Here is a 13,697-nt window from a genome sequence, read left to right on the forward strand (position 1 = left end):
GACCTGTCTGCAAGCCAGCCTTTGCGAGTCAGCCTGAGTCTCTATCAGTTTAGATCATTAAGGTTTTGCAATGATTACTGTTCTGAAATAAAATCCTTACTTAAGATAACCATGCCATCAGCACTGATAAAGTTAATCAAGTAAAAGTAACTTGAAAGTAAAAGTATTGCACCATCACTTGTCTAGACAGAGTCGCTCAACACGCATGTGCTTGCACCTATGCATAGACTCTGCTGAGTACGGGAATTACCGACACCAAAGCATGCAAGTGTGTCATAGTGATAGCTCAGATATCACGAGGGCAATAGATAGAGTATAAAACAAGAGAGAGGCTGTATTGATGAACTGTGAATCTCACATGGGTATGAAAGGAACTGTTGCTCTGTCAAGAAGGTCTATGCAATGGTTTGGAATAGCTGGTGTTTCTCAGCGTCTGGGGATATTTGGGGAGGGGTGTATGGAATAAGAATAATATAGAAAAGGCTAGGAGGAGTGAGATCTAGATGCTTCCTTCCTCTGGGCCCAGAGTGACTTGACATGTGGAGGATAAAAGTGCCACACAAAAATGTGTCAAAAATACCCAGTTTCTTAGAGATGGCTAGGTATCCAAAATAGAAAATAAAATCAATGTGAGCCTAAATATGCACATTCTCACCACTCCAAGTTGCAGTAGCAGGAGCTTCCTATCTTCCAGGGTTGTTCTATAACACTTGAACTGTTTGAATGTCTTGTTCATTCTCTATTTCTCTTTAAACTCCCTCCCATGTAATTGGATGTCTACTGTCTTTTGTGTAGCTAACAATCTAAGATCCATAATGAGAGAGATGACAGAATATTCAGATAATCCATACAAGGCTCCACTAAGGGAAGAGGGGGAATGTAAGATGGACGGAGGTCATATCCTATCACTGCCCTGGCTCCTGAGAGCCAGCTCGCAGCTTCACACCTCTTGGTTGGTTGGAAATGTTGCCATCTCTTGGTTTCTGTGCTCTGTAAGGTTGCAGTAGGATTGTTGAAAAGCTGGGCTCTTCAACGTAGGGTAGACAGTACATACAGTTTTGATGGGGTTGGATGATCTTAGAAATTCTTGGTCTCTACAGGTCATCATCTCTGCTTGAAAAATTGGATGCTGTCCTGAAATAAATGTATCATCTATTCTCAGTGATGGATTAAAATAAGAACTGTCCATAATTTTATCCTTGGGATCAGTTTGACTTATATACAGTGATTAGTCTCCTGCCATAAGATTATATTTTATTGATTAATATTGATTTAGAAGTGCTACATCCTTAATTATAAATAACATTGTTGTATTTCTTCTTAAATAACCAGCAACTGAATTTATTATGGAGGTTTTCAACCTGTCATAGAAATAATTAATTGGCTTTCTCTGTCTCATGGTTTGGAATATTTACATAGCACAGAAATGCTCTTTTCCATGATCTGTTAAATTATGTGGGTGAGAACATGCTTTCTACTTCCTATATCTATATTTCAAGTCTGAATATTTTCAGAAATTACATTATCTGAATTTTTTAACTTTCTTTTTTACTTATTCTTTGTGTTGTTCACATCATGCATTTCGATCCCATTCATTTCCCTGTCCCTTCATATCCATCCTCTGCCTCCCAAAAATAAAATAAAATTTAAGAGAAAAAAGAAGAAAGAAAGAAAAATCTCATCATGGAAGCTATAATGTGACACAGTGAGTCACACAGTTTCTTTTTATTCATGTATCTTTAATTGCAAGTATTCATTGCAAAGAGTCATTGCTTTGGTTCGAGGCCTCTGGTTTCTGTTACACCATCGATACTGGACCCTCACTGGTACTCCTCTTGGATATCCTGTTGTTGGTGTGTGTCATGGAGATCCTGCAGCTTTGGGTCTGCAGGATCAGCCCCTTCACATGCTCCAGCGGATCACAGATGGGGTTGATGTTGGGACACACCAACTCATAACCCTATTTCTGGGCCTGGGTAGTTTGCGGGGTTGGTCAGCCAGCCAGCTCTTCCCTGTCCTCATGTCCTCATGTCCAGGCATTGCCTCTTCCAGTTCACCCCTTGCAGTGAGTGATGAGCAAGGAGCAGGGCGGTTCTCTTGCTTTCATGATCTCAGGGTCGGCTCTCCCACACCTACACCAGCAGGGCTGCTCTACTGTGTTGTCCAGGGGCGGTGCAGGGGCCACTCTCCCGAGTGCAGCTGGTGAGCGACAGAAACAACTCTCCCACTGTTGTAACCCCTGGGCCAGCTCTCCCAACCACAGCAGGCAATGAGGGATGGGGGGTGGGGTAGGGGCCATCTCTTCCCCATCCACACAACCATATGGCAGATGAGGGATGGGGCCAGATCTCCCAAGCTCACATTCTCAGGGCCTGTTCACATGCTTGTACCCCTGTCGATACGGTCAGCTTTACTGGGCTGCCAAGGTGAGGTGCAGGGCCGCTTTCCCCGTACTGCAGCTGGTAAGGGGAGGGTCAGTTCCCTCACCCGCCACAGGTGGCAGGGAGGAGAGGGGAAAGGCATCTTTCCTTTACCCTCACCACCACTTGGCAGATGAGGGGGGTGTGGCCAGCTATCTCACCCTCATGCCCTCAGGGCTGGCTCACCTGCACCCCTGTCTATAGGGTCAACTCTACTGTGCTGCCCAGGTGAGGTGTAGGATCTCTCTCCTGAGTGCTTCCGTAGGTAAGGGGCGGGATCAGTTTTCCCTAGTACTGCAGTCAGTGAGGGCCAGGGCCAACTTTGTGCAGCCCTGTCCTCTGAGCCTTTGGTGGTATCAGGACCCATGGACATCAACACAGACAGTGACTGCAACAGGGCCAGGAACCCAGACATGGGCCCCACCATTTGCCCAGGCCCAGACATCACTGTGACCCTGGGTGGCAATGAATCTACCCGTCTCAGCCCGCTCCTCACTGGCCTCACCTGTTCAGCTATGCCCCTGTCCACAGAACATGAGGCCATTCTCTCTCTCTCTCTCTCTCTCTCTCTCTCTCTCCTCTCTCTCTCTCACTGCTCCATACATTTGCTCACCATAATCGTGCCTATGTTTTCTCCTTGGAGCCTGGGGCAGACCCTGGCATGCATGTGAGTCTCCTTGTCCTGGTCAGTCTGTCATGGAGCTGGGTAGGACTGTGCTTTTTCCTCATTATCAGAATTCTTCTACCAGTAATATTCACATACACACTCTACCCTCATTTTTAATCTTTTCTATAGCAAATGTTTGGTTTTATTTTCTATTTTATCTTTGTTGAAATTTTATTAATCTGTACTATTTGAAAGAGATGTAAGAATTCTGGTTTTCTTAAAAATAATCATTTCTCATACTTAACATTAAAAGGACATTCACATTGAAAATTAATTTGGGGATTTAAGAAACCATAAATAATTATATTATAATTAGAGGTTTCACGATTTTTATTATATTTTTCATTTAAAACATTTCTTCAACCATTCTACTGAAGTTTTATTTTCTAAAATGTTTAGTTCTATTTAATAGTATTTCCTCTCATATATTTTTTGTGGGACAATTCAAATAAAAAAAAATATCATTTAAGAGAGTGCTTTATTGGTTTGCCTTCTCTAGCTCCTTTTGTTGTTGTTGTTAGATTTATTTAACTTTATTTTGTGTGTATGGGTGTTCTGTTTGCATGTGTATCTGTGCACCACGTGTGTGCAGTGACTGCAGAAGCTGTAAGAGGTCATTGGGTTCCCTGGAACTGCAGCTAGCCACAGTTGGTTGTAAGCAGGAAAAGGCATGGTCCTGCCCAGCTCCTGCTGAGACTGGAACCCAGGTCCTTGGGAAGAACAGCCATGCTCCTAACTGCTGAGCCATCTTGCCAGTCCGTCTGTTTAACTCACAAACATCCCTTTGCAGTATAAATTTGTTTTGACTGTAATTCTAGGTATGTCCTATACATTTTCACAGCCATAATTTTAACTGCTTACCAGATAGCTAGTGGTCGTTTTTTCCTCCAACTGGTAAAATAGCATTTTGAGAAAGTCACTATGCTTTTAAAAACATTATATTGTTGATATTGTAGAATTTACGCTTTCGTGTGTGTGTGTGTGTGTGTGTGTGTGTGTGTGTGTGTGTGTGTGTGTGATTTACCATGGTACATGTAAATTTAAAACAATGTTTTGTTTCTTCTTGTGTATGTATGTATGAACAGTGTGTGTGTATTTGTTCATGGGTCAGGGCATACGCATGTCTCAATGTGTGTGTGTATAGGTTAGATAACACCCTTGGGTGTTGGTACCCCCTTACACTTGAGGTGGGGTCTCTCTTGTCTGCTGCTGCACTGTGCACTCCAGTTAGCTGGCCTACAAGCCTCTGGGGGAATATCCTATATTGTCTCACATCTCTGTAGGAGTGTTGGGCTTACACACACGGGCTACTCTGTCCAGCTTTTCACATGGGTTCTGAGGATCCAAACTTCAGTCATCAGGCTTGTACTGCCCATATGTGGCTCTATCGAAGTTTACTTTTTTCATATGTGGCAAATATTACTAATACTACAGGAATTGTTGAGAAAGACATTCTCTGTAAGCAGAGTATAATATGTATAAGTAGTAATAAATACCTTTACTAACTTCAATGATAGAATATTTTAATTAATTGTTGGTTTTCAAGATGGGATCTTGCTGTATATCCCTGCCTGGCCTTCTAGTCCTCCCGCTCCAACCTCCTGAGTTCAGGGACAATGTTATTGCTTAAAGATTACAGGCTGCAGGTTTGCCTAGCATTTGGTAGGCCTTGGATTCAGTGCTCAGTACTATAAACACACACACACACACACACACACACACACACACACACACACACACAGAGAGAGAGAGAGAGAGAGAGAGAGAGAGACAGAGAGACAGAGAGAGAGACAGAGACAGAGAGAGACACACACAGACAGACAGACAGACACACACACAGAGACAGAGACAGAAAGACAGAGACAGAGAGACACAGAGAGACAGACACACACAGAGAGGAGACAGAGACAGAGAGACACAGAGAGAGACAGACAGACACACACACACACAGAGACAGAGAGAGAAAGATACAGAGAGACAGAGAGACAGACACACACACAGAGAGACAGAGAGAGAAAGAGACAGAGAGACAGAGGCAAAGACAGAGAGAGAAAGATACACACAGAGAGGAGACAGAGAGACACACAAAGACAGACAGACAGACAGACAGACACACACACACACACACAGCCCCATACACGCACAGACACACACAATTAAAATTCACCCAGTAGCCTGAAATCTGCTGCCAATGTCATAGTATCTCCCACAATAAGTGTGAGATCATAGTTTTCCTTTGCCCATCTAGGAGTTTCGCTGTTTTTCTATTCCCACAGGTTTTTCTATTTTTGTATTATTATTTATGTTGTTATAAATAATTTACTTTGTCTTTTGCCTCAGGCTTTTTCCTGTTATGACGTTGCCACCTTTGGCTCAACTTAATCAGTTTCCTTCGTCTTATAATTTTTATTTTATAATTAATTCCTTTATTTCTAAATTACTTCCATTTGTCTTCTTGTAAAGAGCAAATGACCAGACTGGGGGTGGGCGGAGCAGGGAATCTTAGTGCAAACTGAGTCTTTTCCTAGTACGTGGCAGCTGTTCATTGAATATCAGTGACTTGGAATGGCATTTAACCTTGCTACACCCCACCTTGTGTTTTCCGTTTCATTTTAGGTGGGCCATAAAGCATAAAGCGATCAGGAAGCCTGGCCAGTGGAACCACTCCAAAGTTGAGAATCCTCTTTGGAATAAGCTCACATACATGTGGCCAGTCCTTCCCAATGGCCAGCTTAATGAGGTTGTATCACTTTATTATATGTCTTTAAGATCCTGTATCTGCTTAGCCTTCTGAAAATGCCCATGTACCTTTTGAATTTCAATATAAAAAAGTCTTGTTAATTCTGTTGATTACTGAAAAGAGGTATATAAATCTTTCACTATGGAAACAAATTGATCTTTTTTTTTCTTCTTGTAATCCCTCAAATTTTACTTCATATACTTTGAAATGCAGGTCTTAGGCATACATATGATGAGAATAGTATATTATAGTCAGACTTGTCATTATGTAGAAACTCTGGGTATTTCTAATAAAAGTCTCAGTATTCAATGAAAAGCATCCCAAATTTTGGTTATCATATGGCTGGTATGTTTTTTTTCCATCATTTTACTTTCTGGTTTTGTATATTCTTAGAATGGGTCCAAAAATCACATTAGAATGTTTGTCTATGTCATCCTCTCTGAACTAAAGCCTTTAGCCTTGTCTGTCCTAACTCCACATGTACCTGAATTTCTATTTTCCTTCTGTTTTTCATGCCTACCTTCCCGCACCCCAGTCTTTTGTTCTTTTACCATGGCTTTTTTCTCTGTTTACTGGTTTGTACATTGTTCTTTGTATTTCCATTCTTTGGAGGGGTAGTGTTATTGTAATTACCCTGAACATTCTAAGTTGCATAAATGAATGACCAAATTGCAAAGTTAAGAAACATGTTTTGTCTTCTTTCAAGTAATAGGAACATTAGAATAGTTAACTTCAACCTTATGATTTCTGAAATGAGGAATTACTTATTGCCATATGTTTAAGTTTTATCATTAAAATCTCCACAAGATACTAACATTTTTGCATGCAGTCAATATGTATTTCCACTTATTCTAAAGTTTTCCCCTTACATCTCAGGTCCTCCACCTAAGGTTACTGTCCTTCTGGCCTGCATACCTTTCTTTAGTACTTAGTAGATAAGTTTCACTTATCTAAAAATGTCTTTACTTCACCCTTGTTTGTGTCAGACTATCCCCCCAAATTCTTTGGCCCTTACTTGTAAAATGAAGAGAAAGAACTGAGGCATTAAATTAGCTGGAGTCAGATGGATGGACTATGTCTTCCAAAATGACTGGGTTTTGGGGTCCTGCTGCTTCTTGAAATGTTTGGGGAAGAAAGGACTTAGCAAGCAGCGAGCTCAAATTAAATACAATCCATTTCACTTCAAATCTGCGTCCATTTCATTTGAAAGACCCACATTTCCAAATCCTTCTTCACATAATGGATTTGGAAGTTTGACATTCCTATTGTGGAATTCAGAACACTTCAGGCATGTGTTCATTAATTTTATTCCAGATTTGATCTCCAAGTTTATGTTGTCTCTATTGTTTGTAATGTATTTAGGTGTTAGGGATGGGAACAGGAAAATAGATGTGGTCTCTGGTGCCCAAACCTTACAGTTTAAGTATAGACTGTAAGAGAAGAGAAAATAAGGCAGAAAAAGGAGGTCAAGGTGATGAATCAAGAGTGAGGAGAGAGAGAAGAAATCTATGAACAAGCTTCTATGTCCAAGCAGTAAAAACTGAATGTCGAGGAAAAGCAAGTCAGGCTTGATAGCCTGGATGGGCCTGAATGTTGAGTCACAATATTGAATCTAGGAAAACCATCTAACAATCGCTGAACTGAGTGAGTATCCAGTTCTTTGAATTTCATGACAAGAGCTATTCAAAATAGAGTGAGATCTGAAATGCAAACACTGTGGAAATGCAAAGTTATCTTATGGTGTCTCAGGCTGTGCACATGCCGAAAAACAGACAGCTGATCTGAGAACTCATCCCATGCTATTGCCACTGTTTAGATACTATTTATCCTGAAAGGAAATTAATAACATTTAGTAAAATGTAGTTAATAAGCTACAAAATTTCATGTATACAGGACATCAGTGTCTTAAAACATATTAAGCCTGATTTAAAAAAAAACAGAGAACCAATACATTCTTTTGGTTTATTCTAAATAAACCAATGGTTTTAGTTTGTTCATTTTATTTAGGAATTGTTTAGTTTATTTAGGAATTGTTTATAGGAATGGACCCTTAGGTTATTTTCTCAAACCCTGAAGAAAAGTTCTAAATTGAGAAATTACAGTTCTCAATCTTCAAAGACATGGAGTAATGGATTTTTCCTATTCAAGGATGAAACCATTAGAATTAGGGAGTTTAAAGAGGCTGAAGATTTTAGTATGTGCTACATGATGATCATAAAACTAATAAGTTAAAATATATCTATTCGGATAGACCAGTGATCGAAGAAAATTAAAAGTGCATGTTTTATTAATCTGTTGAGCTATGACTTTTTTCAGTGACCAAAGATGATAAAGGGCATGCATGATGGGGATCTGAAGACACAAGACAGGGCACTGCATCTACATATGGACCAGGAACTCTTCTACCAATGACGTGCAGTCTTTTGAAATGTCAGGCAAACTCAGAAACAATTTAAAGAAAGGGAGGGGAGAGAAACACAACTTTAAATAAACAAACAAGAAAATCGAAGATTTTGTTATTTATCACTAACAGACACAGTGGGACCAATATTGTGGAGAATCTGAAGTCATTGGTTAAGAGCTGACTTCTGAACCAACACATCTCTGTATTTGAGATGAGTGAAAAAGAAAGCAAGAGAAATTATCCACTTGAGGAGCACCCGGACCCCTTAGGAGTCTCCTGACAATGCAGCTGTGCTGTAGAATGGCCTGAACACAGAAAAGACCAATGGAGAAATGAGTGGGAAGACTAGAATTCCAACTGAGAAAATGGAGGGGGAGAAACAACCACAGCCAATTTAATTATCCATGTTTTTGTTGTCCGTCATTATCCTGGGGCTGTATTTCTCTATTTGCATGAAGGGCAAAGTAAATGTCTTGGATGGGAAACCAGACATGCTGGCAAACCTCTGTGATCCTATCACTTGGGAAGCTGAGGCAGGAAGATTACAAGTTTAAGACTATCCTGGGCTACCTAGATGATGCCTTGTCAGCCAGGACTGCACAGTGACACCTTGTCTCAGAAAAACAAACAAAAACCAATTAAAAAAAACTATGAGGACAAGATTTAAGATATTTTAATTTTTGTTACATTGTGTGTGTGTGTGTGTGTGTGTGTGTGTATAAACCAGAGAATAATTTGGATTTCTATCTTCAGGGATTGTCTATTTGTTCTTTTTACAGACAGAGTTTCTCATTCACCTACAATTAAAAAGCAAGAAAAACTAATGAGAGCAGCATTCAATTTAAGGAGTTAGAAGAATAACAGTAAGAATGAACTGTTAGGGATTAGGTAGCAGGCTGCAGATGTAGTTCAGTGGCCGAGTACATTCCTAGCATGCATAAGGCCCCATGTTTGGCCACTAATACCACAAAAAATGCAAAAATTAGGAAAAAGGAAATAAAATAAATTATAAAATCAAAAGCTAACAAACCAGACTAAATGGCACATGTACACAGAAGCATCAAAAGAAAAAAATCTGTTCTTTGTAAATATTAATAAAAATATACACATAGCCATACTTACTAAGAGAATTTGGATTAAATGAAATAATACTAAGAATAAAATGATAAGAATAAAAGAATAAGAATATATAGCTGCTAAGAAACTAGGAAAACAAAGGGATATTATAAATAACTATATGCTAATAATGATAGTAATTAATAAAATGATCAAATTGTTGGGCAAAAAGTAGTATATTAAAAAGTCAAGAAGAAAGAAACAGGGCTGGTTGGCTGGCCCACGGGTCAAGGTGCTTGCCACCAAGTCTAATAACCAGAGTTTCATCCCTAGGGCCTACATGTTATAAGAAGAGACCTGAACTGCCAGATAAGTTGTTCTCTGATCTCTAACACACCTTTGCACACCCACAGCACCGTCCCAATAAAGACATAAATTTAATTAAAAAGAGACAGAAAACCTGAGTGGTCCACCAGCCATGGGGGAAAAAAGTTAAGTCAACCCCACAACTACACCATGGCCTAGTTTTTCTGATTCATTGTACCAAACACATAACAAACAAAAAATTCAGAATTCAAACAAAAATCAAAGAAATATCTTCCAATTCATTTCGCAAAGCTAGGGAAACATTGATACCACCCTTGATGAGGATACTATAAGAACTTTATGTGCTAATTCTAGTTACATGCATCTGCAAACATTCTAAGGAAAATATTAGCTAACTGAATTCAGCAATCTATAGGCTATACACCATGACTGGTTTGAATAAACATCAGTCAACCATTATGCAGAAATATTAGATTAATTTAAAATGAGAAAATTAATTAATGTAATTGACACATAGATGGTGCAAACACAAGTAATATAAACCCAGATACATTCAAAAGAGCTTTGTATAACCCAATGCAAGTTTAGCACTTTAATGGGGATGCTCCAGATTGAAGCTGAGGTCTCCATGCTACACACTGTCTCTAAGCTACCACCATATGCCATCTTACATCCTAAAAACACAGCAAAATGGGACTTCCTTAACTGCACATAGAACATTTATATAGCGAACAAATTCCGAAAAGCTGACTTAAATGTACATGCAATGGCAGAGGGTCAACAAAAGTCAACATGCAAAGAAGAATAAGATGGAGGAGCGCAGATACCAAGACTTAACCAGATATGGAGTGTCACCAGACAGGAGAACACTGTGCATGGTGGACAAACTGACATGTTGAAGAGAATGGAATGATGAGTTTTTCAGAATGGGCAGTACAGATGGATGGTGGACGCCACCAGGCCAGTTGCTAATGCATGTGGGAGGAAATAAGGAAGAGTGATAGAAAGGAAGGGGAGCCAGGGGTGGGAGCGAGCTTGTCTTTTGCTCAACATCATCTGTGATCACTCTTTCTTCCATTCACTCCGCTTGCTCCTTTTAAGCTCTGTGGATAGCAATTGTATTTCCCGACCATTCCAGGTGTTCTGGGAGCCATCCTTGGTTTCCTCATTTCCCACACATCATGCTCCACTAAGCTTCGTATCTGATATGCACACTTCTACCGATCCTTTGCTGCACTAAGGCCAGCACTCTTACCAAAGGAGCTGTACCCCCAGCACCCAAACAGACAAATATGACAAATCGAAATACCCCATTTGGATTGACACAGTATTGCAACTACATTCTAAACCTTCAGGACTGTGGTGTGACCTTATAGAGTCAGGGTCTCCTCTCGTGAGATTCTCTGCAGTGCCTTCCTTCGTTATCATGACTTTCCAGTTGATGTCTAAGTAAGTTTCTGCCATCCTTAAAAGTATAGATTATTCTATCCAGTTTTTAGTTTTATTTCTGTTCCTAAAATAAACAATCAATAACTATTTGAGGAGTGGATGAATTAATAATATGAGTAGAAGTTTATATAAATAAATATAAAGGCACTAAATTCCACAAAGGGAATTATGAAATGTATTATTACTTCATCATCTTATTCTGCTTTTTAACACCTCTCCAGTGTGGTCTGCCCCGCCATCTTAATCTAGTTTAAGATGATATCATTTCAGGTTATTGTAAAATTCCTTTTCACACATTTTTTATTTCCTTCACACTGACTAAAAATACTTCACACAAAAGCAAAACCAAAGAATCTTGAGGTTAATTCACTTCTACTTTTCTAAAATGTTTCTTTCCTTTGATATTTAAAAAAATCATCAATTTAAAATTTTAAAAGTTGGATACCTTTAAAAAAGTGATCAATTTTAACTAAAAAAAAATCACTGAATTTCTTGTTTATGCAAAGAAATACCTACAATTCTTTGGAACAGCTCAAATGTCCAATAAATTTTTGCTAAATGAATGAAGGATTAAAGGTACAAAAGACTCAAAATAATTATTTCTCTTATTTCTTTTCTCACTCATTTTTGAAGGCATTTGACTGGCCCATAGAAGGTCTCCTGGTGCCAAAGAGCCCTCCCATGAAGAGGCCAGTTTGTAAGAAAGCAGGGCAGTGTGGCCCTGTAAGACTCCGAATTCTCAGGAATGGAGATAAGAAAAAGAGCAGACCCCTCGTTATTGGCTCAGACATCTCACTGGGGCGGAAATCACAGTAAGAGCAAAAACCCATTCATACTCACCTTTCAGTACACTTTCCAGGTTCTATAGACATGTGTCTTCAACTTGAATGTTTTCTGGAGGAATCACATATTGATTCAAAAAGGGTCCTATTTAAAGATGAAAATAGACACACAATGTTATTTAGTTTTTGTGTCAGGAGCTTAAACTGATCTCTTCTTTTTCCTCCACACATGAGCAGAAGAAGGAGTTAGTAGGAGTAGCGGCTGCAATTTAAACAGCTCTATGTTCTCAATTAGTGCTTTTGTCTGAGTTTTACTAGTGTATGTAGACATAAGTGAATTCCCAGCATGCTTGTTAAATTTAGCTTTTAAATTGGTGAAGCATTATTGTAAATAATTATTCTTGTATCTTTGGGTTATTTAAGACACACAGTTAGTTCACTGAAGTACCAGGAAAGCATTGATCTGCAGTGGAAAGTTACCCTGCAAATAAAATCATCCCAAACATCCTGTATTTCTCTATCACGGGAGACAATTCACCTGCTGTATGGCTCTATTTTATGGATTGTGGAAAAGCTTTGATGGGAAGAATGAGTTAAACACATTGTTTCTCATATAATTACCAGCAATGTTACCTCTTGACCTTTCTTCTGAGATATTTAGGATATCTGAGGCTGCTGATAATAGTTTAATATTACTCTCTTCACATCGATTAAATATACTTCATACATCACTGAACAATGAGTAACATTCAGATTGGCTGTCCACTGAACTGCCTGTAAAGATGATAAAGTAAAAAATTAATCTTCAAAGTAAAGTCAAGCCTGAAATTGAAATCTTTGACGCATACATCTCATAATTAGCTCATTCTGCTCGATGTAAGATGTGAGGGTAATGCCCTTAAAGAGAGTATGACTTTTCTCTAAACATCCAAAGTTAACACATCATTTCTATCCCTTTCTACATTTATGCTTTTTTTCTTATTATGCACCTTTAATTGTAATTATAAACTATTACATTTATGTTTTTTTCTTATTGTGTACCTTTAATTGTAATTATAAATTATACTCAGGAAACATCTTCTCTCCTCAGTGTTTTAAGCACTTAGCTCAGTCAAGGAATTCAAAAGTATTTTGAGGGATCGACAATTTGGAACTGAACAGTATCCTGAACAAGTGGACTGCCCGTTGTCTGAATTCTCTGCCTGTGGAACATGTCCTGATTCAACTGTTCAGAAAGGAGACAACCACTTTGTCCACCCCCTGAATTACTTTTGCCCACATAATTAAAATAATCAGACATTTATTTGACAAGAAAATCCTCCCAAACAGAGTTCAATGTTTCCTTACTGACTAAGACAGTTTTTTACAGAATCATTGATAACAATCCCAGAGCTGCATGGAAATACTGCTTAACAAAAGGTTTAGATGGAAAGACAACAGCTAATTTGAGAGCATGATTGTGTGGCCCTATCTCCAGAAGGGACACATTGGAGTCTGTGCAATGGCACCCCAAAGTTAGGCAGCTTGTTGGGCTTCCTTCAATAGACCCAAGCTAAATATCTTCCAGAGGGAAAGATTTTACTAACACATGGAATGCTTTGTTTGCATTAACATGAAATGTATTTTTTAAAGTTGAGCTATTGTGAATATGCATGCATGTATGTATATATGCATGTACATATGTATGTATACATGTATGTGTGTATGTATAGCATGCTAGAATAATGATAAAAATCCATTTTTGCACTACCATACTGCTCTGACCACAAGCCATCTTTCAGCTGTGTAACAACTCATTGTGGATGGTTTCGAGGATCTGCTGTTGGTATTGGTTCCACCATCTACAAAGCCT

General features: G+C 39.0%; 1 protein-coding gene across 1 annotated transcript in view; it reads left to right on the plus strand.

The window, feature by feature from the left end:
- Nucleotides 1-13,697, plus strand: part of Dcdc1 (doublecortin domain containing 1) — a gene marked incomplete at its 5' end in the record, with an annotated part of 409,318 nt that overhangs the window by 337,215 nt on the left and 58,406 nt on the right. Inside the window, 2 exon segments of the mRNA XM_037204436.1 lie at nucleotides 5,704-5,827; nucleotides 11,697-11,875. Of these exon segments, the coding sequence (XP_037060331.1) occupies nucleotides 5,704-5,827; nucleotides 11,697-11,875 (303 nt within the window).

This window comes from Peromyscus leucopus, chromosome 4, assembly GCF_004664715.2.
Source record: "Peromyscus leucopus breed LL Stock chromosome 4, UCI_PerLeu_2.1, whole genome shotgun sequence".
NCBI lineage: Eukaryota > Metazoa > Chordata > Mammalia > Rodentia > Cricetidae > Peromyscus > Peromyscus leucopus.